Source organism: Anolis carolinensis, chromosome 1 (assembly GCF_035594765.1).
Source record: "Anolis carolinensis isolate JA03-04 chromosome 1, rAnoCar3.1.pri, whole genome shotgun sequence".
NCBI classification, from domain to species: Eukaryota; Metazoa; Chordata; class Lepidosauria; order Squamata; family Dactyloidae; genus Anolis; species Anolis carolinensis.
Window position 1 is genome coordinate 198,414,063 of NC_085841.1, and position 25,925 is coordinate 198,439,987.

The 25,925-nt window shown below is 38.6% G+C and overlaps 1 protein-coding gene across 1 annotated transcript in view; it reads right to left on the bottom strand.

Moving 5' to 3' along the window:
* Positions 1–1,563: 1,563 nt before the first annotated feature.
* The window catches only part of col5a2 (collagen type V alpha 2 chain), a 200,118-nt gene continuing 175,756 nt past the window's right edge, over positions 1,564–25,925 (bottom strand). Inside the window, exons 42-54 of the mRNA XM_008117582.3 lie at positions 25,384–25,545; positions 22,853–22,960; positions 22,597–22,704; positions 20,328–20,381; positions 19,260–19,367; positions 18,858–18,911; positions 17,652–17,759; positions 15,380–15,433; positions 13,387–13,494; positions 12,116–12,407; positions 8,533–8,720; positions 6,645–6,884; positions 1,564–4,004 (exon numbers count right to left, since the gene is read on the bottom strand). Of these exons, the coding sequence (XP_008115789.3) occupies positions 3,858–4,004; positions 6,645–6,884; positions 8,533–8,720; positions 12,116–12,407; positions 13,387–13,494; positions 15,380–15,433; positions 17,652–17,759; positions 18,858–18,911; positions 19,260–19,367; positions 20,328–20,381; positions 22,597–22,704; positions 22,853–22,960; positions 25,384–25,545 (1,731 nt within the window). The 3' untranslated portion in view covers positions 1,564–3,857. The remainder of the gene's footprint in view (positions 4,005–6,644; positions 6,885–8,532; positions 8,721–12,115; positions 12,408–13,386; positions 13,495–15,379; positions 15,434–17,651; positions 17,760–18,857; positions 18,912–19,259; positions 19,368–20,327; positions 20,382–22,596; positions 22,705–22,852; positions 22,961–25,383; positions 25,546–25,925) is intronic.

Genomic DNA, 25,925 nt, shown 5'->3' on the forward strand with positions numbered 1-25,925 from the left:
TAATTAATCTGGAATTTCTGGTGGATTTTTTTAACATAGTGTTTCTAGCTGGATGTAAGTTGGAGGTCACATTAAATTTTGCAGACACCCCAACCTCAGGCTGGCTTCAAGCTAGATTTTGGTGCCTGTGTAGATGGGTCAGTCTCAGAGAAGGATAATGGTGAATCCTCTTGTCAATAAAATCCACACAATAAGTTCACTTAGGGTTGATTTGAAGTAAAACTGCATTATGTGGGTCTACACTAACTCCATTACAGTAGAGTTTCACTTATCCAACATTGAATGTTCGGTATTATCCAACGCTGTCTGCCTCCCGCCTGGATCCAGAGCTATTTCTCTAGGCAAGCAAGGATCACAGATTTTTAAAAATCTTCACAGGACTGAACTTTTACGGATTTAACTTCTGACAGTGCTGTTAATCTAAGTTCATTTTATGCAATTCTATCTTTATTTATAGTCATTTTTTTTAGTAGTCAATGTTTTCATAGTCAATGGTTTTGATACATTGCAATGTTTTGGTGCTAAATTCATAAATACAATAATTACTACATAATGTTACCATGTACTGAACTGCGTTTTCTGTCGATTTGTTGTAAAACATGATGTTTCGTGCTCAGTTTGTAAAATCATAATGTAATTTGACGTGCAATAGTCTTTTCATTAATCCCTCCTTATTATCCAACATTTTTTTCTTATCCCGTGTTCTGCTGGCCCGTTTCTGTTAAATAAGCAAGACTCTATTGTATATAGCAGTGCAGATCCAGTCAAAGTTAGCTCAGGAATTCTAACAGCATCATCTTATATTACATTGGTGTGGATACATATTTGACATGGGCAACTTGTAGCATATTTCTCTGTCTCCTCCTCCTTGAGAAAGCACTTCCCTGACCTTCTAAAAATGCTAGGCAGAGGATGAATCTTATTCACAGAGATGAACTTGGGTGGAAGGATTCCTAATGATTAAACAAAATGCTTCCTTAAGCAAAATACTTCAATTCCCTCCTGTTTTATATGAGTCATCTTGAAAAGTACTGTTAACATTGAGATATTTTTGTTTGTATCCTATAACTAATGTGAGCTCATACATGTATTCCAGTCTGGCATAGTAAAATAATTTATTTTGGAAGAATAACACCTTTGCCAAACCTTTCATCCTCCAGTTGAACTTTGGCTGCTGTAGGACAGGTCTTTTCATTTTATTAATTTAAAATGACACACTGATTTATATTATAGTATTTTATTTAAGGTTGAATTCCTGGAGTTCTGAAACCTGTATTGTCAAATCCAGAGTGTCCCAATCTGTATTCCATCATTTGGATCCTTTATGCTGAGATTTTTAAGCGTGATCGTAAATACATGTCACTCAAAAATGTCATTATAATTTAATGTACAAAAATACTTGTATTTAATGTGCTATGTTAGATAATCAAAGATGGCATAACAAACATATTGTCTATCTCACATGCACACACACACACATCCACATACATACACAATGACATTCCCTTCCCCCAGAAATCAACTGATATTGTCAGAAGGACTCTGGACAAAGGAAGCCAGCACTCAGCGAGAAACTTATATTTAATTAAATGCTTTGCAAAGATACATGAATAAAGCTATGCGTATGGCTGTTTGCTTTCTTTTTTGTGTTTATTGTTTAAAGAAACAGAGGAGAGCACAGTTCTTCAACAAAGAAGTGGTCCATAGAGAAGTAGATTTCTACCATATAATCTATGGAAGGGAAAAGGATATGCTCATGTAGACAACACTGTGTATATGGCGTAACCATAAGGGGAAATGTACTGTTTTCCCCAGACACCAAGAATCTATTATCTAACTTCTACTAAAAGAAAAGAAGCTGATGGCAACAATCTTTTATTTTCTCAGGAGTTTACAGAAACCATTTTAGCACCATTCCCTTTAAAATAAACAAGATTTCACTATTATTACTGTTATTATTACTATTTTTATATGATATTGCCCTGCCTATCTCCATTCTCGGGAATTACAACAGAAGCATAGCACCTTGTCGATATCTAGAACAAACACTAGATTATTAAATGCATCCCAGCTTCTAGAGATGAGGTAGCTCATGCTAAGAAATGATGGACCATTCATGTGCCCTGGGAAGTCACAATTGCTGGCAATGCATGAGTGACAACTTATCTCAGCAACAGTGATTCACTTTAAGCTTTGTAATTGATACTTGGTTTTGGAATAATAGGGAGAAATAAATGACAGCACACATAATCGGACAATACATTTGAAGAAGGAGGAAAATCTTGATGATCACCAAAGTATTTCAGAAATGTTGATACTAACCACAATAATAAAAGAAGGGGATATACAACTCTTCTCAATGAGGTAAAGAATCATTAGAGATTAAAAATCCCATTAATTTAAGACTTGTTCTTTGGGTAGTGAATTTAAAGATGATTGACTTAGGGCCTTTCCACACAGCCATATAACCCAGAATATCAAGGCAGAATAACCCACAATATCTGCTTTGAATTGGGTTATATGAGTCCACACTGACATATATCTCAGTTCAAAGCAGATGATGTGGGATTTTATTCAGCTGTGTGGAATGGGCCAATGACAAACTGTCTCAAATAGAATGCAGGCCAGTACATGCATTATGGCCAGTATCCAAAGACTAGCTGACAAATCTAGAGTAAAACACTGTTTTTGAAACATATACAATACTGCAATGTACAGAAGAATTCTTGGTGACAGTGGCAAAAACATTTTTGACAGTGTTTTGTTGCACTTTGAAATTATTGTGTGCTCATGAACCACTGCAACAGAATAATTATGAATATTTCAGATAATGTGAAGGAAGTGAAATGAAGGTTTGGCTACAGAAACCCCTCACATGACTCCTTGGGAGAAGAAGAGCTAAGCAGCAAGATAGAAAGACCACCAACTGGAGGTGCAGGAGCAGAGTTTGAAAAGAAAGCAAGGTCAGATCTTAAGGGGCAAGTAAGGAAGTTAAGCTGCATATGAAATCTGTCAAAAAATTTAAGGAAAGCAAGATTCTGGAAACATAAAGTGAAATGATGGAAATCCTAAATGAAGAAGACTATAAACAAAACCTCTCACTGGCAACCAAGGTTGGGAAGGTAAGGGAACTTTGGAGACTTTGGAACTGCGGGCCCAAGGGCCTTAAAGGTTCCCAATGTCCAGACCCTGAGAAAGCTCCTGTACCTTTAAGAGTTGCATAGAAGGGAGAATTCTGTCTAATCTGGCTTCTTCCTTTCTGTAGGGGTCAGTCAGGAGCAAAATGTAAATTGAACCACCTAGTTCTTGGGCTACAGCCTCCTAATGCCAATGAGGCTGAAAAACTATACTGCCTGCTGGAGAAAAATTCCCACTTACTGGTAATTCTTACTTTGGATTAGAAATGTATAGGGTTGCACTGCTACAGTCACACTCTATGATGCTACAATGGTGTAATAGTGAATTGAATGTTTAATATTGCTTGTATCATATGAATAATACTTGTTTTAGTTGAGCAGGAGTCCCAAATAAAATCCATCATTCTTATTATCATTTATAACTAGGAAACATGTGTTATTCTTTTGCATCATTTATGTTTGAAAGTCCTATAACTTCATTAAAATGTTGACTTGGGACAAATAGACTGGAGTTTTTAAAGTAAATAAAATAAATATTCTAAAGAAGGCCAGGGAATTATAAAGAACGGTTATATACAATGCTGATCCCAATATCAGCCGTCACTTCAAGAGTCTCAGGATTAACTTCACTCAGTTCTTGTGGTTTGTTGCTGTTGCTCCCAATGCTTTTGAATAGATAAGATTTTTCCCTTTTGTATTCATTTACTTTATTTTCTTTGTTTACACAAAACAAACTGGCCCAATCTCTATTCCAAACTCTTGTTCTGCACTTCCAATGTCCACAGGAGCGATATCAACAATCGGTAAACGTGCCACGTTCTGGGTTTTGTATTCAAAGACTGTGCTGCCCGTGTTCCCATTGCGTTTCTGGAAGGAGATAGAGAGAAGGGAGGAAACTCTACATTATTTGTTCAAATCCATTAAAAAGTTGGTCTAGCTCATAAATGCAAAGCATGCTAGAATTAAATTGAGAATGGGTAAAATGCTTCCTATCTCACTTGTAAATCTGGCTAATAGAGAAGGAGGAGGGGAGTGATAATCCATCATCAGCATCTGAGCGTGGTTCCACACATAAATTAAACCCTCTTTAAGAAACCTGCTCCAAAAGGGATTTAAATCCACACAAGCAGGGGGAAAACTGGTTTTGCCCATTGGCTGTCCACATGCCATCCCGAATATTTCTGGGATAACATGTGGCCATCTAAAAAAAAAACTCTTAAAACTCCTCCAACATAAAAAGGAAACTCACTGAGAGTCATTTTGTTTCTCCTTCTGCCTGAAGGAACATACCAATGACGCCCAAAACATATGGGGAACCAGGAGTGATTTGGGTCCCCCCATGTTTTTGGGTGTCGTTGGTATGTTTTTTAGGGGTTTGGAGGGGTTGGGGAGGTGGTTGGTGCCCTCACCATTTTCTGGGCTGATGTAGTCTAGAAAAACGTGGGATTGCTGTCTGGACTGCCCCCTCAAAAGTCCACAACTTTCAAGAAGGCATGGATCAAAACCACTATCAAATTATCTTGCCACATTATCTGCTTTGTGGCGAATACAATTGCTTTTCTGAGGGATGTCATCTAGATGCCCCACTTGAAGAAGAGGGAGGGCACGCATTTTAGCGCCTGTCTGGATGTGCCCTGAAACATTCCTTTTCTTGACCCAGTTAATAAACAATACCAAACCAATTCCATTGCATACAACAGAAGCAGTTGCTTTGGTTATACACTCTGAATACATTATTGAGTGAGAAGGAGGTAAATTTACTGTCTGACTCCAGGCACTTCCAGACAGCATCAAAATGCAGGTATTAAAACTGGGGCAAAAAATCCCAGGTCCACATACTGACCTGTCAGTCCTGAGAAATGCTCCCCCACCGTCCTCACATCTTCCTTTGAAGTGGATCAAGATGGAGGACAGACGGAGGACTTACCGTGGAAATTTTTTTTAAAAAATTATCTCTGAGATGCACTGGACCTCATATGTGTACATGGAAAGATCCCAATGTAAAGACAAGCTGATTTCTGATTTCTCTCTTCACCCAACTGTTAATTCAAACTCTGTTTAATATTATAAAGATCTAAATAAAGGAATGGTTGCAGAGAGTTCTAATTGCTTTCCAATTCTGCTTCCCTTTAGCCACCTTTGTGTCAGTGGCAGTTCGCACTTTAAAAATGTGCACATGCGCTGGAGCAGTCCACACGGGGATGAGCTCAATTATATTGAATTATGGGAGCTGTAGTTTTACATATTCTTTCGCTTTCTCTGCCAAAGAGGGCTGGTGCATCACCAAATTACAAATCTCACAATTTGACAGCATCAAGCGAAGGCAGTTGAAGTGGTGTCAAATTGCATTGCTTGTATAGTGTTAACACAGCCCTGAATTACAATCCCATGAGCACTAAACTGGAAAGAAATCCTACTGTGATCAAAGATGTTTACCTCTGAGTGTCTCAATATGCTGTTGTACTATGTTATACTACGGCAGTATGAACATAACCCTAGATCAGTGACTGCCATTTTATAAACATCCTTCCTATATGTCATATTTAATGTTTGAATAAGGGGACAGATTGTTTGTCTGACAGTGGTGTTGCAACAGAACTCTTGCAGGGTTGTTGTATGTCTTTCGGGCTGTGTGGCCATGTTCCAGAAGTATTCTCTCCTGATGTTTCGCCCACATCTATGGCAGGGATCCTCAGAGGTTGTGAGGTATGGATAAACTAAGTAAGGAAAGGAAAGAATATATATCTGTGGAGAGTCCAGGGTGTGTCAAGAGTCTTTTGTCACTGGGAAGCCAGCATTAATGTTTCAGTTAATCACCCTAATTAGCATTGGAAAGGTTTTGTCTCTTGCCTGGGGGCATCCTTTGTTCAGTCATTAGCTGTCCTCTGCCCTCAGAGTGTTGGTTCCCATCTACTGTTTTGATTTTAGAGTTTTTTAATACTGGTAGCCAGATTTTGTTCATTTTCATGGTTTCTTCCTTTCTGTTGAAGTTGTCCACATGCTTGCAGGCTTATAGCAAATCTTGTGCAGTGAGGCAGAACCTGCTAGGGTCATCTCTGGGGGAGGTGGAGAATCCCTGTGTCTATACAACATACACAAGGCTATCCCTGTTTTTCAGCTGCAAGAGGTCTCTGGTGAACAATTGCACCATGCAAGGTTAGGGTTATTCAATAAAAGAAGGTTTGGTCTTGCAAGATGCTTTGGACTTCCACTCCTTCCAGCTGCATCCAGTATGATCAATGATAAAGGACAATGAGGGATAAACATCTGGAGGGCCAAAGGTTCCCCGCCTCGCCTTGGGGGCTGCTTGAGATTAGAGCATGTTATTTGACTGCAGTTGTTCTTTTCCCTGGCATTGCAAGTTGCACCTTCGTGAGTTCTTCTCACTTAAAACTTGGTTTTGCTGCTATTTTATTTTTACAATACTAAAAAAGTATAGAAATAATATCACTTTTTCTTGCTATGCATCATGATTAATTTCATGTAGAAAAAAGAACAAAAACTTACAGAGCAGCTGTCGTGAAGGACAGTGTATCTAAATCGGCTGTTTCCTTCTGCCTTAATCTCAAGGTCATTTGCTCCCTTCAAAATCACAGCCTTCTTCATATTCTTGGCTTGGTCATCCATGTATCCTATACTGTTCTTGCAATGGTAGGTAATGTTCTGAGAGGCTTCTTTGGATAGTAAGCGCAGGAAAGTCATTTGAGTGACAGCAGTGTTGGGTGACTCACCGTCACCATAGACAAACTGTAAGAGCATAAAGAAGTATAAATTAATTTACACCAACCCTAAAATTTGAAATATTCAAGTACAGTAGAGTCTCACTTATCCAAGCTTCACTTATCCAATGTTCTGTATTATCCAACACAGTCTGTCTTGTAGTAGTCAGTGTTTTTGTAGTAAATGTTGCAATGTTTTGGTGCTAAATTCGTAAATACAGTAATTACTACATAACATTACTGTATATTGAACTGCTTTTTCTGTCAATTTGTTGTAAAACACGATGTTTTGGTGCTTAATTTGTAAAATCATAATGTAATTTTATGTTTAATAGGCTTTTTTCTTAATCCCTCCTTATTATCCAACATTTTCGCTTATAAAACATTCTGCCGGCCCGTTTATGTTGGATAAGTGAGACTCTACTGTACATTCAGTCTGTTTGAGATACAATAACTAACATAGTTAACAGTGTTATACACATGCCATAGTCTTTAACTTGAAAAACAAATTGTATCATGTGATTAGTCTCTATAGATAGTTTTCATGCTGATATTTAATTCTGCTCTGCTGTGTTTCTATAACTTGGGCCCATTCTACACTGCCATATAAAATCCAGATTATCTGCTTTGTACTGGATTATATAGCTGTGTAGACTCAAATACACTGGTTCAAAGCAGATAATGTGGATGAACTGTTTTGATAATCTGGATTATATGGCAGTGTAGAAGGAACCTCTGTTTTACTGGTTTGGATTCAGATTAATCCTATTCAATGCTTACTCAATGGAATGGGTTGCTCCTTACAAATATTGATTTCAGTAGGTCCACAGTTAACTAAAATAGGCCTCTTGGGCTAAAGTCTTGTGAGAATGAAAGTATGGCAAAATTGCTTACTCCCCAGAGACATTTTGAGAAAATGGGCTATGTATCACAAAAGCATCTTTGGGAAGTGGACTTTTCTCAATCCCGATTTCTCTGAAGCATGACCCAGTTTTAGCAATATAAATAAACAACCACGTATCTTACCCTCACAAAATGAAAAACTCATGATTTTTCTTCTTGCTGGTTGGAATGGTGATACTTTTGGCATATTTTTAAAAAAGTTTTTTGCGCCAATGTTTTATTTTGCAGAAACTACCCTGTTTTGTTGGCTTATTACAAATTGGGAGTACTGGATGAGTGCTTTTACATCTTTGTGATCAAAAATCTGCACTTTGCTTTACAAAAGGGGAAACAGTTTACCCAGAAGGTTCTTGGGCAAATTGGGAGGGGGAAAAACACTTAGGTTTTCACTTTCATTTGAGAGAATACCTACCTCTTTTCACTAAGGATCAGAAAATTGGGTGATATTATTTACATCTTTACTATGCCTTGGTCCCACACACAGTGTAGGGTTTGATTGTATTTTTGGTCGGATTTATAACCCATTGTGAGAGCTCTGGCTGATGAACAACCAATGCATAATTTAATAAATTAAACACTGTACTAATGCCATACATATTAATACTTGTGTACTAGTGCTAAAATCAGACACATTAGTGCCTAAATGGTGTACTAGTTTTTTTACCTATATTTACAAACATTCATTTTGTTATGGAATTTATCAGAAAAAAAGTATCTGAAGCTCCCCTAAAGTAAACAATGGCATGAATGTCCCAGAAAGTATATTCAGTTACCTGAGAACCCCTATTCATATCAAGTCCATACCACACAGGTTTTAGTTCAGATGACCGACTAGTCCACCATGTTTTGCGTGGAATGATAGATGGATTTGCAGATATACAGGTTTCTCCTGTTTCCATATTGCAGAAAACTTTGATAGCATCTTCCACACAACCCTGGTTAGGATCAATCCAATACTCTCCTGCAAAGGTAAATAGGAACGCTTGAAGAGAGGCAAATCAGCTGTATTCCTATCTAGATTCTCTGGGAAGTACACTCAAGGCCCTACCACGCTTCCCCTATATCTCAGGATCTTATCCCAGATTATCTGGCAGTGGTCCAACATTTCAAGCATGAAATAGTTTAACGTGTACTTATAAAACATTGCCCTTATAGTAAATATCCAAATATGGATGCATAAGCACTGATATTTATTATAGTATTTATTCATACATATTTCTAATTTAGCCAGTTCTGTTCTTGTTGCACCTCAGGTTAGCTTCACCTTGCTAAAGACACCAAACTGTACACCAAAAGTAGTCTTTTGTAGTTTATTAGGAAATAGGGAAAAAACAGTTCATAAAAGGCAAAAGTTCCGTTCCAAAAGATAGTTAGAAAAACAAGACTGTAAGAATAAATCCATGGAAACATTAGGCATGAAACAAGGTTCTTAAAATGAAGCCAAAGTCCCAGAAACGAGGATACATCCAGGGTACAAGATAATACAGGTAAGCAAACTTGGTTCTTGATTCAAGCGAGAAAAATTGCTTTGACGAAGATTTCCCTCTAAGCAGACTGCTTTAATAGCACATGAAGGCATTTCTTTGCCCTTTGACCTCCCTCTTATTTGCTAATCTGAGACTTCTGTGCAACCCCCGAAATTCCAGACAGATAGCCTGATCTAGAGAATGCTTTCAAGGCCTCAGGGCTCATTAGTGTTATCAAACTGAGGCTGGGAACCCCTCTTCTCCCTTTCTGCTTCTTGCACCTGAAAACCATCATCAACATCATTAACAACATCATTTCTTCCCATGGGAAAGCCACCTCCCTGCTCCTCATCTCCTACAGCAGGAACACTCTGCACCTGAATCCCATAATTCCCATCAGAGTCATCTTGAAACTCATCCTGAACCTGAGTCCCATCATCCTGAAACTGCATCCCAGAATCCTCATCAGTCACACAAAGGCTGAGTCACAACAGTTCTGCCACCCTACTATTTTCACTATTTGGAAGGTGAACTGGCTGCGCAGGGAACAGCTTGGAGACTGTATAGTTGAATCAAACAGGATTTTATTAACTGACAAGAGTTTTAGACTTTCTCTCCTCCTAAATCTCACTACAAAGTCTTTATGAGAAGAGGTTAAAGTCTTTGAGAGATAGACACAGGTCTGGCCAAACTGAGGCTCTTGAATCTTTATTTCTTCTTATTGTCTCTTTCTTGTATGTTGTTCAACTGTCTCTAAGATGGTCTCAATATTTAACTCTGACTGGGCTTGAATACAACTCATACAGCTCCGACTGGACATGCTGTTTGAAGACATTCCGGCTTTTCTCCCTTCACCTTCCAAGAACCAGAAGTGCCTTGCCTGAGACACTGCCCTGAGAGGATTCTTAAAGGGGCAGTGCGATGGAGGCTTCAAATGCAAAGAGTCTGTCTAGACTGATCCCCCAGAAACTACATAAAATATTAATCCCTCTAATTAAAAAGGGCTTAACTAGAAATAAACAGTGAGGGTATTCATGAGGCACAACAAGTCCTATCCGAATTTGAAAGGCAGTAAACATTTTAAAGGCTTTGAATATTTGATAAGCCCATCATTTCTAGCCTGTTATTCTTAATTTGTGTATCTAAGTATCAGAAGATGCCATTGGCTTCCTTAAAGGAAATCACTATATTAAAAATGCTTAAAGAGATATTTCAGAGTTTTTGCAGGGGGAGATTAAGATATCTAGGAGGAATTGCAATTTCTACTTTTACTGTCTGCACTATTCCAGCTTCCTTCTGCTTTTTCTCATGGGCTGACTATAATGTGGAAGGAGGTTGTACTCTCATGCAGTTTTATTGAACCAGAACTGAGGTGAAAAGGAAAGCAAGGAGAAACACCAAATTGGTCTTGCTAGGTAGATTTGCACTTCTATTTAATGCATATCAGGTACCGTTTTAGGTTGGAGCAAAATTGTTTTCCTTTTACATTAGTTATTATATCTGCCTTCAGCAAGACCTGTCTGCATATTTAAAACCTGCATGCAGCTGAAAAGGAGACATATATGATCAGGAGTTTCTACGCATGCTGAAACTATGTACACAGTGCCCATTAGGGCTGTGTAAAGATCCGTTTTTCAAAATGGGCTTGGGCTGTTCCAGCTCTTTTGGCTCCCAAAATGACACGGGTGCCACCGCCATTTTTTTCCAGCTGCAACAGGCCACACAGCTGCCAAATACAGCTACTTTTAGTTTAATTCAGCTACACATGGGTTTCCCTGTGAGCCCTGCCTGTTGAACCAATCAGAACAGAAGAAAGCCATGAAGTGTCTTTTAGCCAAGCTGGGCCTCCATTTATTTTATTTTATTTTTTTGGCTTCTGAGAGAGACAAATCGTGCTCCAGTCCATTGGTGATCTAAATTCTCAGTGCTGCTCACAACTCTCAATTGCTTGCCTTGCTTTGTGACTCAAATAGCAATAAATAAGTGTATCTCGTATCTTCTTGCCATTTCTATTGAGGAGGTAATTTATATCTTTTTTAAAGAATGGCTAATGCTTCTTCAGGTGGTGTGGTTCCCAGTGAAATAAGTGTTTTAAAGGTAAAGGTAAAGGTTTCCCCTGATGTTAAGTCCAGTCATGTCTGACTCTGGGGGTTGGTGCTTATCTCCATTTCTAAGCTGAAGAGTAGGCATTGTCCGTAGACACCTCTAAGGTCATGTGGCCGGCATGACTGCATGGAGCGCCGTTACCTTCCCGCCGGAGCGGTACCCATTGATCTACTCACATTGGCATGTTTTCGAACTGCTAGGTTGGCAGAAGCTGGAGCAACAGCGGCGCTCACTCCGCTCCTGGGATTTGAACCTGGGACCTTTCAGTCTGCAAGTTCAGCAGCTCAGTGCTTTAACACACTTCGCCTTAATTTAGTTTCATTGAAAGAGAATTGAGAGCAAATGAAAGGATGGTTTCCTAAATCTGCTGTCTTAAACCCAGATGTAATTGAAGGATATAAGAAGAAAGAATCCCAGAAAGGATGGTTTCTTGAGTCTGATGCCTTAAATCCAGGTCTAGTTGAAGGATATGAGGAGAAAAAATGGAAAGTTTCCCGATTGGCACCAATAGGGTGGATCTTCCCAGAGCAAAAACTGATCTTTTGGCTGCTGGATCGAAAAATGAAATTTTGCCCACCTGAATTTGGGATGCCCTCCAAAAATAGATCAGAGGGGCCACTGAAATCTGGAAACCAAAAATGGCATAGGTTTTAGCTGAATTGCACACCCCAATGACTACACGGAAACACTCTATATAGCAGTTGTAGCATGTGTGCAGCAAATGTTACATTTAAAAAGGATCATAGACATCCAGTAATTTAGGGTTTTTGTTCTGTACACCTACCATTCTTTTTGGATGGATGGCACTGTCTGAGATCATCACAAGTGCGGGCTGGGTGCTTCTTGGAGCCATCAGGGCTACGCATAGTTTCAATTTGGCTGCTTAGTGACTTCAAAGTAGCATGGACACCTGGGTCTGTTTTATTGCTGTCATCGGGGGCGGCCTCATCATCCGTGAACTCCGGCAAGGCATCTGCTAGACCATCGTCATAATGTCCCATGATGTCACCAATGGCAGCAGTGAGGTGGCCTGGGGGGCCTGGGGGCCCTGGAGGACCAGGATCTCCTGGTGGGCCCTAAAAAAAAGTAGTAAGGAAGAGATTACATACAATTACATATCTAAGAAACAAAGTATAATGGGTAATTCCAGTCAACTGCAATTAGTACTAATAAAACAACTATGGCCATGTTTCTGGGTTTCTATAAATGTGTATTTACCATAGTTATAGATCTCCAGACTAAAATATAATAATAATAATAATAATAATAATAATAATAATAATAATAATACATTATTTATACCCCACCACCATCTCCCCACGGGGACTCGGGGCGGCTCACATGGGGCAAGGCCCAACTAGCACAATTTACAAAAACAACAGCAAAAATACATTGAACAATATACAAAAAATAATAAAACACAGTAAGACAATAAAACAAGAGTTAATACAGCAGTAAATCAATCAACCACCAAGTACAATTCTAAACGCAGCACTGACAACTCAGCAACACTTGTACAAATGTTAAGATGTAGCATGCTTATTTCCAGTGCAATCACATACATAGAGTAAATCAAATTTAAATGAACAGTGTGTATTTGAGTAGATTATAAACAGAGATAGACAGACAGATAGATAATACATAGACAACAATAGACAGACATACACACACAAACACATAAATACACATACAGCTATTATTAATCTCATGAATCCTTCATTAAAACCTGAGCCCCATCTACTCTGCCATATAACCCAGTTTCTGAATGCAGATTAGCTGAACTGAACTGGATTAAATGGCAGAGTAGACTCATATAATCCAGTTCAAAGCAGGTAATAATCTGCATTTTGAATCTGGAATTAAAGGCAGTGTAGATCCAGGCTTGGTTGTAGACTAAAGACAGAAAAAAAGAACAACAGATGTATTGACTGCAAAATATTGTCTTTGAAAACTCCACTTTTTTTCCTGGTAGCTCTAGTACTGTAATAGAAGCTATATCAGAAAATTTAACTGGTTTATGAACCCACATTCCATAACCAAAATCCCATTATTTACCTCAGGTCCTGCTTCTCCTAATGTTCCTCTTCCACCAGGAGGTCCAACTGGCCCAAGAGGCCCAGCATTTCCTTCTTTACCTGAAGGCCCAACTGGACCTGGAGGACCCTGCATTGTCAGAGAATGTTCACATTAGTAATGTAATATATTTACTACAATCATCCATAGTATTTTCCCTCCTTCAACTAAAAAAATACATTTGAAGGCATTTTGGTCTTCCACACAATGACCTCTCCAGCAGATTATTTTGGAAGAAATGGGATGCTGAGGAAAATCACTTTTTCTTTATGCAGGGGTTACAGGAGGTGGTGTGTGTGTGTTTAATCTCAAGGTCTTTCTGTCCCACATATTAAAAGATTCATAAAAAAACAAGCCAAAATTATTTTCCATTTGTATGCAAAACTAAAAAGGCAAGAATTTCTGACTTCAAGTTGTATCTTTTTCCGTATTTGTTTATGAGAAACAAAAACTCTGGGTTTGATTATAGAAGTAAAGCATATATCTTCCAGTGCATTTCTTATTCTAGTTCACAGTGCTGATTTTAATGTTTTAAGTCTAACTATGTTCTGTTTTTGAAATATTTTGATAAACTTTATAAGTTTACGAACTGATGTCACAATGGTACAGAAGTCATTTGGAAAGTAGATTTCAACTAATGTCAAGTCAGTGGGGCAAGTACCTTCATTGATCTGAAGGAGCTTCTCTGCAAAAGGTAAAGCATTTTGATCTCTGTGAAGCTGGACCCTCAGATTTGTTTGTAATGTCATTTTTAACATGTCTCCAAAAAACTGAACTCCTAAGGCAAGCATTAAGCTCATCTGCTGGTGTTGACTTTGGAATGACAGGAAGAGTTTGATGAAATCACCAGCTAAAACTACCAGAGCTCCTTGCATCAGTTCATTATTTCATCTTATGTCTTTTAAAATTCTATCAAGGGCTTCAAATGATTTCTTATGTGCCATAGTACATTCATCCCACTCTATGACTTTGCACATTTGTAATACTTGTGCCTGCTCAGATGTTTTGCTGATATTACAGGCAGGATTCTGTTCATTGGTGATGTTTAGTTCATTCTTCTTCAGATGGTGAAGAATCAGCAGCATGCTCCACTTCACCATCCTTTTAATCACGGAGCCCGCTGGCTGTCATTAAACAATGCACAACTACTTCCATCGGGGTGCCGTACTTAAAGGGGTGGCAAAGTAGAGCATGCCACTGTGTTCTGCCAGGAAAAATGGGGGAAAGCCAGAGGGTCGACACTTCCCCCACTGGATGCTCAGCTGGGTGAGTTCCTTTCCAATGAGTGATCTCCAATGTGAGAGTCAGAAGCAGGGTATCTGTTACAGTTCCCCTCACACCAAAGAAATTGTTTGCACAAGCAGGTGAGGTGGGAATGTCAGTCAGCTGCTTCCCAATCGATAGGGAACAGATTCCTGTTGGTTGCAGCAGCTACTGTCCAGAAATTGGAGACTGGGGCACTTACAAAGTCACCACTTATACCCTAAACTAATGAATACATAGGGGATTGTGAATACAAACTAGTCGCACATGTACATGTATTTTTAACTGCTGTAGTGTACTTCAGTTGATACAAGAATTCAAAATATTTGTAAACACTGAAATATAACTAAATGCCATTACACAAATACACATTAACATGTCAGATGCACTCAGTTTAGCCTCTCAACTCTATTAAACTTGCATTTGCTAGTACCTGCAGTTGAACCACCCTGAAGAATAGAAACATGTTATCTGGGAACAAAAGCTGAAGACCTCTGTAGAGTTAACAACCTTGCCAAATATTGACTTCATTTTGGGATTCCACATTTTAAGGAAATCAAGGAGGACAAACAGCTTCAGTCAGAACCTTGCTTTTTAGAATCACATAATAATCCTCACACAAAGCTCATTTACTCTGAAATCAACAAACACCATCTGTACAAAAGCAAATCTAATCGTTTCCATATTGTTTGTTTAAATCTGCTATACTTACTCTAGGGCCAAATGGACCTGGAATACCAGTGCTGCCTTGTTCCCCAACAGGACCCTAAAGAGAAAGATAAAAAGTGATTTTCTATATTATTGGAAATTTATTTATTTATTTACCATACTTATATCCCACCATTCTCAACCCCTGGGGGGACTCAAGGCAGATTACAAACGGCACTACATAGTGCCTACAACATAAAACATAAAAGGTTACATTAAGATTAAAATAAGCATACATAAAAACATATTTAAAAACAATCCAAGGGTAAGACACAGCATCCAAAAACAAGGCCTAAGGCCAATAATCAGGCCTGTGAAGGGGGGGCGGTTAGGGGTTCAACCCCCCCCCCCGAAATTAAAAAAAAAAACCAAATTTTTTTTCTGGCTACAGCCCTGCCAATAGTATTGTACACTAGTCATAATGTGAAAATATGTTTGCTTAGACATTTCCAAGAAGGTAACAATTGTGCTTTCAGTTCACTATCTGCATTTCTACCAAGTGACATGATCTCAACATGTTCATTACCATGAAACCGAATATAAAACTGTTATTTCTGGGGAACACAACTTCTAGGATATTCATTGGAAGAATCCCTTGTTGGCTTGCAGTCCAAAAAAGTAACACTTTGAATCCCTGCACATGAATACTACTTGAAATAAAGTAAAGATGAATTTAATCAGCTCCACAACCCCATATTTCTCCAGAAATTGAAGGGCAAATATCTGAGTTAACAAGGCTGCTTTATTCATATAAGTTTCTTCTATGATCTAGAGCAGGAGTGGGTAACTGAGGAAGGCTAATGGGCTGTATTAGTTCATCAGGAATCCCAAGCTTGCAAAAAAAAAAGATTCAATTTTCAAATGCCTTTGATGGGACATTAGGGAAGCATTTTCATCATATTTTTGACCTGCTTGGAATTTTTAGGAAAATGTAGAAAAAGAATGACTCCAGGCGTTGGCAAAATGATCCTGGGTAACTGCATGAAATCCATGGACATCATTTTGCTTATGCCAGAGTTAATGCCCGGATGATGAGTGTTTAAATGAAAGTTTCTTGTTGCTTCTCAAATTAGAGGTGGCTGCAAAAGACAGTGATAGTGGAAAGAAAGAGACAGCTTTCCTCTCCCACGTGCATTATTACTTGAACAAGGGTTTAAAGCTCTTTAAAAGGGTTAGTGTTATGAAAAGATTTTTTTTATTTTGTGTCAAAAGCATTGCGTAATAAATAAGTTTAAAAGTGATGAAATAAAGGAATCACAAACAGCTAAATAGTTTTGCTAAAAGCTGGCAACAGCGACCGTATTGTCCATAGCTTTAAACAACTCCCCCTCCGTACATGAGGCAGGACATTGTGGGCAAGCATACATATGCGGAGTTGTTTGTTCTGCTCCACGGTCATACAAGGTGGAGGATTCCTTCAGGTAGTGCCATCTTGCCAAGTTGTCTTTTGATCTGCCCACTCCACTTCTGAGTCCAAGTTGCCCATTTTTGAACACAGAAAGAGCCTCCCCAGAGACTGAGTAAATACAGTCGGGCGTCCCCTAATCAATGTTTCTTGTAAACGGCAAATCTTGCCAACCCAAAAGTATTGCTTTTAAACATTTTTTAACATGAAAAGAAATGACATTAATGTACAGCTAAACAGCAACATAAATGGTTTTTCACATGTCCAAGTACTATTCGTGTGCAAGTACTATTCATGCTCGTCACATTCTACTTTATATTGTTTATTTATTGACTGACCGATTTGATTCCTCCTGCCCAAAAATGTGCTGAAGACAGTCAACAGTAATGTTCAAAGTTCACAAAAAAATAATTAAAACACGAAATGGGATGAAAACACAACTAAAACAAGTTCAAGGAATGTTGAACTGTAATGCTGCTTATAAGAACCTAGGCATCATGTCTGTTTTATTTCATACTGTACATTTATTTTCATAGTTTGTAAAGACTCATAGTCCACCTGCCTTTGGCAAAAGCTTCCCAGCAACCTAGCAGGGATTGTTGTTGTTTTTGTTGACATTCAAAGGCAGTTAAACTTGTGAAGTTTTTATTAATGATGAGAGCAAAACTAGAAAAACCAATGTGATGTAGTGATTTGTATGTTGGCTAAAACATCGGGAGACGAGGGTTTGATTTCTCACTTAACTAGGTATGAATCCTGCTTAAATCCTGGATAACTGCAGGTACAAGGGTCTAACTCCAGATAAGACATATATTTCTATATTTCTAACCATTGAATAAGCAGAAAAATGAAAGTGCAGGTAATGACTTACGGGTGGTCCAGGGAGACCCTGAAGACCAGTGAAACCACGATGACCCTTCTGTCCCCTGTCACCTCGATCTCCATGGTCACCCTTGTCTCCACGAGGACCTTGAGGACCCTAGAAGTAGGGGAAAACACACAAAGTCTAGAATCCATTCAATGTTATGCATAATTCAGTCCCATAGATTTCAATTGGAGTATTAACTTTGTCTTTAAATATATACCACTGAAAGTCATCAGATCTAATAATCTATTACTGGAATGTATCTAAAACATAGAACGCTAAAGAAAATTCACCCTTTGTAAGGTTTGTAAGGATTTAGGATACTGCTATTTATTTATATATTCCTATGAATATGCACCTGAGACTTACATCAGAGTAGACATACCTAAATTTGTATGCTCCATGTTGAATTTGAAAATTTTGGCTAAAAAACGAACAGTTTAAACTTCTGTCTAGCCGATAGATTGCTATAACTCTTTGTACAGTGGAGTCTCACTTATCCAACATAAACGGGCTGGAAAAACGTTGGATAAGTGAATATGTTGGATAATAAGGAGAGATTAAGGAGAAGCCTATTAGACATCAAATTAAGTTATGATTTTACAAATTATGCACCAAAACATCATGTTATACAACAAATTTGACAGAAAAAGTAGTTCAATAGGCAGTAATGCTATGCAGTAATTACTGTATTTATGAATTTAGCACCAAAATATCATGATGTATTGAAAACATTGACTACAAAAATGCGTTGGATAATCCAGAACATTGGATAAGCAGATGTTGGATAAGTGAGACTCTACTGTACTTTGATTTTGAATTATTTCCAGTTGCTTAAATTTTCCATTAAAATATATTTAACAACATCAATTTACTAGCTAAATGAGTCCAATAATGGCAGAATCTAAAAAGGTTCTTGTGGTTAATGTAGCTTTCATAAAATTGCAGACACTTTAAGCATAAAGTACAGGTATATAAACCTAGCATTCACTTATTGTACTTATTTTAACCTATAGTTGAGATTATTAACGTATCCACAGATTAAAAAAAATGTGGTGTAATTCAAGATATTGTAATGAGTTTCATAACAAATAACTGAATGTTACTTCTTTTCTGAATAACTGAGAAAGTCAAATTCTGTAATATGCATATTATTTTATTGTTTAGTAAACCCATTACACAAACTGTTTAAATAATTAAGGTAGAACATACCGGCAATCCCCGTTTTCCAGCACGTCCAGGAGGACCCACTGGTCCTCGTGAGCCCTAAGGGGAATTAAAATTTGATTTGTTAATATATTCATTATTGAATTCAGTCATTCATGTGGTCAGTTTATATATAAAGTCACCAAAATTGAGGTACTCTAGTGACTGGAAAATCAGTGGGCTGGCAAAGCTAAACTGAGAAACTATTATCACTACAGAGTTACTTTATTCCCCGGCTTTCTGCATATATAACCAGGCCACTATCTCCCACCTCAACCTCAACATGAAGTCCATTTAGGAAGACAGAGGAGTGAGATAAGGGGCTCTCTCACTGTCCAATCTAATTGCCAGCCACAAGATCAAGGCCAGATAATTTGACAAAAATACCAAAGAAAAACTCATACTTACTGGTTCACCTCTTTGTCCTGGATCTCCTGTAGGTCCAACTGGCCCTGGAGTGCCCGGGGAACCCGAAGAACCAGGAAGGCCTGCAGGCCCATGTTCACCACGATCACCCTTCAATGAAATGATTCATATATACTAATACCAAATTCATTCTATAAATAGTGAGCCTTAGCTAGTCAATAGGAATTATGCATATATCAACAATATTAGGAAAATTACAAAGCTTTCTGAACTACAAAGTGATTTCTATCAGAAAAAAATACACTTGCTATAACCAGGGGATGATACCAATAGAACAATGAAGCCTGAACATACTGAGCAACCCCCACAACACTGAGTGTCTGTTGTTAATTTTTTAATGCCTTTTAAATTTATTTGTGTGTTATTGTATTTGATATTATTGTATGTTGGTTTTATATCTGTAAGCCGCCCCGAGTCCCTCTGGGGAGATGGTGGTGGGGTACAAAAATAAAATTATTATTATTATTATTATTATTATTATTATTATTATTATTATTATTAAGAAAGGAGAAGAAAATAATGTGGTAGGAGAAAATGAGTTGTATGGAAAACTGAGTAGCTATTTGGGCCCCTGAAAAAGAGTATTCCACATTGCAGATTTTCTTACAGATTCTACTTGTACACATTTAATTTATATTATATCAGAGGAATGCAATTTCTGAAAAACAATGTCCAACTCAGAGGTGGCATTATTTGGAATGTGAATATTGAAAGATTGTGGTATAGGAGAGTGCTTCCTAAACTGAGAAACTATTCCCCACAAAGGAAAAACCCATATACTTCACAGAGAATACAGTGAATTATAGTCACTTTACTCCCACCTTTTCCTTACTATAACTGTGCCTACATAAGCCAAAATTGCATTATTGGCTTTAGAAAATTTTATTTGAAAATCCTTCTCTTTAAAATTGCTTTTACTTGGACCATCAGTTCTAATATACATTACATTGAAACCAGAATTCCAGTTATTATTATACTGAAGACTAGTGTCTAAACATGATATAAACGTACTGAATATCCATAAATTCATGAAATCTCATATATTCTTACCCTTTCTCCAACAGCTCCATCTCTTCCAGGAGTACCATCATTACCAGCAGGACCCTATGTTGTGTAAAGAAAAAAATCAAGTATTAACTATGGGTCTGGGACTGAACCTATTGGACACAATATTTGTTTATTTGCTGCATTTATATTCCACCCTTCTCACCCCGAAGGGGGCTCAGGAAGCTCACAAAAGAAAGCACAATTCTATGCCATACATAAGCTTATTGTGAAGTGGAAGCTACAGTTACTAGTATTATTATTATTATTATTATTATTTATTCATTATTATTTATTTCAAACATTTATATCCCATCCTTCTCATTCCCTGTGAAGTCTTGGCTCTGCCTTTCCTTTCCCTTGCTTCAGTTCCCTATGTTTAGGTTTCCCAGTAGTGCAGATGCCTCCATTTGTATTAGTTTTGGGTGGAGCATAAAAATCCCCCTAGAGGCCAGCCTTAATTGGTCTGTTCTATTTGCCTGCACAGAGTTCTCCTGCTAAACTCTTTTTCTTTCTGCAGTAGAGCTACAGTGTTCAGAGGCTAGGGTTTTGTCTGGAAATCCCAGGCCTAGCAATCTAAAACAGGCATCCTTAGCACTAAAACATTGCATTTTGCAGTATTTATATGCCATCAGTCCCAGTGACAACAGAAGCTTGTGGTCAGTCCAAGTTTCACAAAGTGGAAGACCAAGACAGCTTATAAGCACCAGTTTATAATCCATCGCTTTGCATCAGATGCAAAAGACATTCCAGGATTCCAGAGAGATGACTGCAACCAGCAAAATCTCCTTCTATAATGTATTGTTTTAGCTATTTTACAGTAGTCCTGGGTGGAGTTGGCCCTTTGTTCTTCCTGTTTTCAGTAAACTCATTTTGGTTAACTTTCATCTTGCCTAAAGTGCCCCTGTATGTTAAGGGTCTTGATCTACACATAGCCCCCGAGTAAAGACAAACTATAGTTTTCTCAAAGGCTCGGGCGTGCCCTCACATCCCGGGGGTGGGGGAGGGGGACTCAGAACGCTTCACAACCAGCAACCATTAGATGCCAGACACAAATATAAAACAATTGCAGTTAAAACGCATAGTTAAAACATCAGTTTTAAAAGCACCATTCAAAATTACACAAATTCAAGTCAAATAGCTTCTAATACACAATAAGTTTAACTAACACAGACACATAGAAACAAATGCTGCAAGTGTACATTTTCCAAAGGAGTTTTGACAATATCTGATCAAGTAATAACAACAGTACTTTTATTGTGATTATATTACAGATATATATATATATATATATATATATATATATATATATATATCCCTAAAACTGAAGATTTCACAACAGTATACAACAGCCATGAAATATCCCATATAAAAATGCAAAGAATTAATAAAAATGTACATGATCAATAAAATGCTCATGTTCCTCTTCATGAAAAGTGATTAACAATAATACTGTTGCAATTTGGGTAATTATTTTTTAGAAAATGTAGCACAGAGAATCAATTACAATACAAACTAACACTAGCCATATGGAAGATATCTGTTAGTATCATTATAGCATTTTCCTCTATGTCTGTTTCCAAAGCCATCAAGATTATTTTTCAAGTTAAGGAACAAACTAAGATCTCAGGTTCAGTTGTCGCTTGCTCTTGAATGTCTTCAAAATTCTCAAATGTGGCTCTTGGAGCATTAGGGACCTCTTTACATCCCTTCCTTCTGTGCCATTTCACAGGCAGTTGTGGTGCCCTGCACACACCCCTTCTTTCCCTCATCAAATTGGGGAAATGTCTCTGTTCCCATCAGATGGGGGAAAGGGCAGCAATACGTGTTGCCATGTTGCCCTTTCTCCCATCAGATGGGAAAAATATGTTAAAAACGTGGGTAGCTCCAGAACTACCCAAAAAACACTTAACCAAGTGTGGTGGTCGAGGAAGTATCTTGCAACGCTTCCTTGGCACCCCAAGCATCAATGGGATGGGACCTGACAAGCATCACATTATGGTTCTCGGCAGGTCTAGTCCCCAAAGTGCTACAAAGGGGCAATTTGTCTCAGTGTAATAAAGTGGAAAGATTAGATTCTCCCACACCAGACTTCTTGTCTATTCCTCAGACCTCCCCTCTTCTTAGACACCTTTCAGAAATTAGGCTGGTGGGACTTTTCCAAAGAGGACATTTTCCATTGCTCCAGCTTGGAAATTCTCTGCCAAGAAAACATACCTAGAAATATTTTCTGTAACACAGCTGAAAAGAGGCTGGCCTATAAAATACTACTTACCTCTGGGCCTGCTTCGCCCACTGGACCAGTGGCACCGGGAGAACCTATGGGCCCAGAAGGTCCTTTGTCTCCTGGAGGCCCTGTCGAACCTTGTTTTCCTGGTGTACCCTAGCATGAAAAGAAATACTGTGTCACCAGTTAAAAACACTGAAGAGAGATAACAAGTAATATCTGAGCATTGGGGGATGATCATGATGGGCATCATAATCAAAATCTACAGGAAAGGTGTTTTGAAAACAACTCTGCTGATACTCACAGCAGGTCCAGGTAGCCCAGGCATGCCTCTTTCTCCACGTTGACCAGGCATACCCACAATACCTCTCTGACCGGTTGTTCCAGCAGGACCTGGAGGACCATCAGGACCCTGGAATACATAGGCAATAATACAGGATTGTACAGCAATCACTGAAATACTTAAATCATTGGAATTAAAAGTACTTGTTGAATAAATGGAAGTGTTCAAATCAAAAGGGAGAGAAATTGTGTCACTAAAAGATCAACTTTTTAAAAAGTAAGGAATGAAAACAGCATTTCCAACCTGGCACCTTCTAGCTAACTTTGACAACAATTCCCAGAATTCCTAATCACTAGTCATGGTTGGGGCATATGGGCTCTGAAGTCCAAAATAGGGCACCAGTTGGAAAAGGATGACATGAAAATTTTATATCTATAGTAATCATCATCATCAACAACAACATAGATATACACTTATTATCTTCACCATGACCATGAAACCTCGGTGCCTGAAACTTGGCATGAACACTAAGTGGAATATGAAGGTGCTTTGCTTAAAACATCCTAATTACAATCAATTACAATTTCCTATAGTGTGAAGTATCAAAGTGAGTCATGTAGCAATAGTAAGTCACTATGCCACATTGTGGCAGGCAGCACTCCTTATTAAAAAGTAAAAGGTATCCTCAAGAACTGAAACCATCCAACTTTGAGACTTGCCCCAAATCCTTGTGGCTGGTTTAGGGTAGCATTGTGGAAGATCAAAGTACAAAAACTTTCATTTCCAGTTTTGCCAATACTGGGACGACGACGACGACTTCTTCTTCTTCTTCTTCTTCATCATCATCATCATCATCATCATCATCATCGTCATCATTTATATTCTGCACTATCTACCCGGAGGCACTCATAGGCCCTTCTGGTGTGTAATCTTGGAACCTGATGCCAATTGTAGATTTATGGCATGCATTAGGGGTGTGCATGATATTGGGTTGATGTTCTGTATTCAGAGGATTCGGTCGAATTGGCAGCCTAATCCCTGGAAATGGGGGGGAGCGACCAAGAGTAATAGAGCATGCAGCGGCTGATCTTCGGCTGTATCCATTTGGCTGATGGGTGAAAAGAGCAACTGCCGTGCATGGGTTCCCCTCCCACCCCCTTAACCCTTGCCAGATTCAATCAAAATAAGAAAGCAGACCATGTGTCTGTTTGCAAAGCTGGTCTACATGTACCAGGGTGAAATCTGCCATTTTTCTGTGGTGTGTCCAGGCATTTGAGAGGGAGAGATCATGCTAGCTAGCTCTATTTGTCTCAGTGCCATCGGTGCTTAGTACTTAGAGAATAAGGATCACTTTTTGAGAATTCCTTTTTCTTCTGCATTAATAAATTTTCTTAGTTAATAATGTTTTTATTTCACTAGTAATTTCACTAGGGAAGACAGGATGGGCATGAGTTCGAGGCTGTGAGTTTAAAAGGGGCTTTTTGTGTGTCTGGTGTTTGTTTAAATATTTTAGGGCCTTTTTTTGCTTTAAGTTAAATGAGTGTAGGATAGGTTTAGGAAATACCCTGATTCCCTTGAGTCCACAGGAAGAATTTCCCCAGACCTACCTTCTGGCTTCTGTCCTGCACCAGCAGCTTAAGTTCCTCTGCCTCCCCCCCCCCCCCCTCAATAAAAGCTCTTTCATCTTGTAGTCTTTCTGCCATATCCACCTCAGCCCTATCCTCTTGCTTGTGTATATGTGCACTCCTGCACCAATCCAGCAGCCTTCCCCCACCCCCACCCCCCAAAATTAAAAAATACAAAAAAGTCACCTCTTTTTTTGGCTTCTGTGTGTGTGGTGTGCAAAGCCAGGTGCCTGGGCCCATTTTTCCTCAAAGCATATTCATTTTATTTGTAGAAAAAAATTAAAACTTCCTAAAACTCAGTGGATGACCAAACGTTTTGAAACTTGGGAGGTTTGCAGTGGTAAATGTGTCGTCCAAATGTGGCCATTTTCATCCCAATAGCCACAAAAATGACGGAAAGAGGAGTCTCACCATTTTCCCCATTGCCTCCAAATGGGCTGAATCTTCCCGAACCAAAAATTGAGCTTCCAGCTGACAGATCAAGAAACAGTATTTTCCCACTCCTGATTTTGGGAACGTCCAAAAAAATTGAATAGGAGCCCAGCCAAAAATGGGACCCAAAACTGGACAGTTTTTGATGACTCACACACCCCTAATATCTACCATGTTTGTGTGTGCTCATATGTGTGCAAAAAAAGAGAAAGAAAAAAAGAATTTCCTTTTTTCTTTCTTGATTTGATCACAGATTTTTAAAAAATCAGCCTGCATTGGGAGGGAGAGATATGCAACTGTTTGTATGGGCTAAAGGCTATGAGAGAGAAGGGCTGGGGAAAATATTCTCCTTTTACTCACTTTGTCTTTCACTCACCATCTATCCTATATTCACTAAACAAAGGATAAATGGTACTTATTCCTGAGTAGACAAGTATAGGATTGTTGCCCTTATTTCAAATCTATAACTCTTCTCCCGCTACCACCCAAACTTACGGGTTGTCCATCCTCTCCTGAATCTCCTTTGTCTCCTGCACTGCCAGCTGGTCCAGCTGGACCTCGATCTCCCACTCGACCATGAGCGCCAGGATCACCACGTAGACCTGGAGGACCTTCTTTGCCTGGTTCACCAATAGGCCCAGCTGGACCAGGAGCCCCCTGGAAAAAATATGTGCTGGTTAGAAGTGGATTGTGAAAACTAGCTACAGACAGGTTTGCTAATATATTTTTTATTGTATTTATGGAATGCATTTCTTTCATGGAATTCAAAGTCATGTAGGCCTTGTCCCAACCTGGCATTAACCAGGCCCATAATAGCTTAGCATCAGCCTCTGAGCCATGCATGAGCATAAAAATCTTTGCCTTGCCCAAATAAATGGGAGGGATCGTATACTTGTAACACATTACTATTAAAAGTCAAAAACTCACATGGCGCTGGCCTTTTTGTGCATGCTGTTGTTGTTGTTTTTTAAAGTAGGGGGGATTTCAAAATTATGTATATAAACATGTAACTGGTGAAATATTTAATTTAATATTTC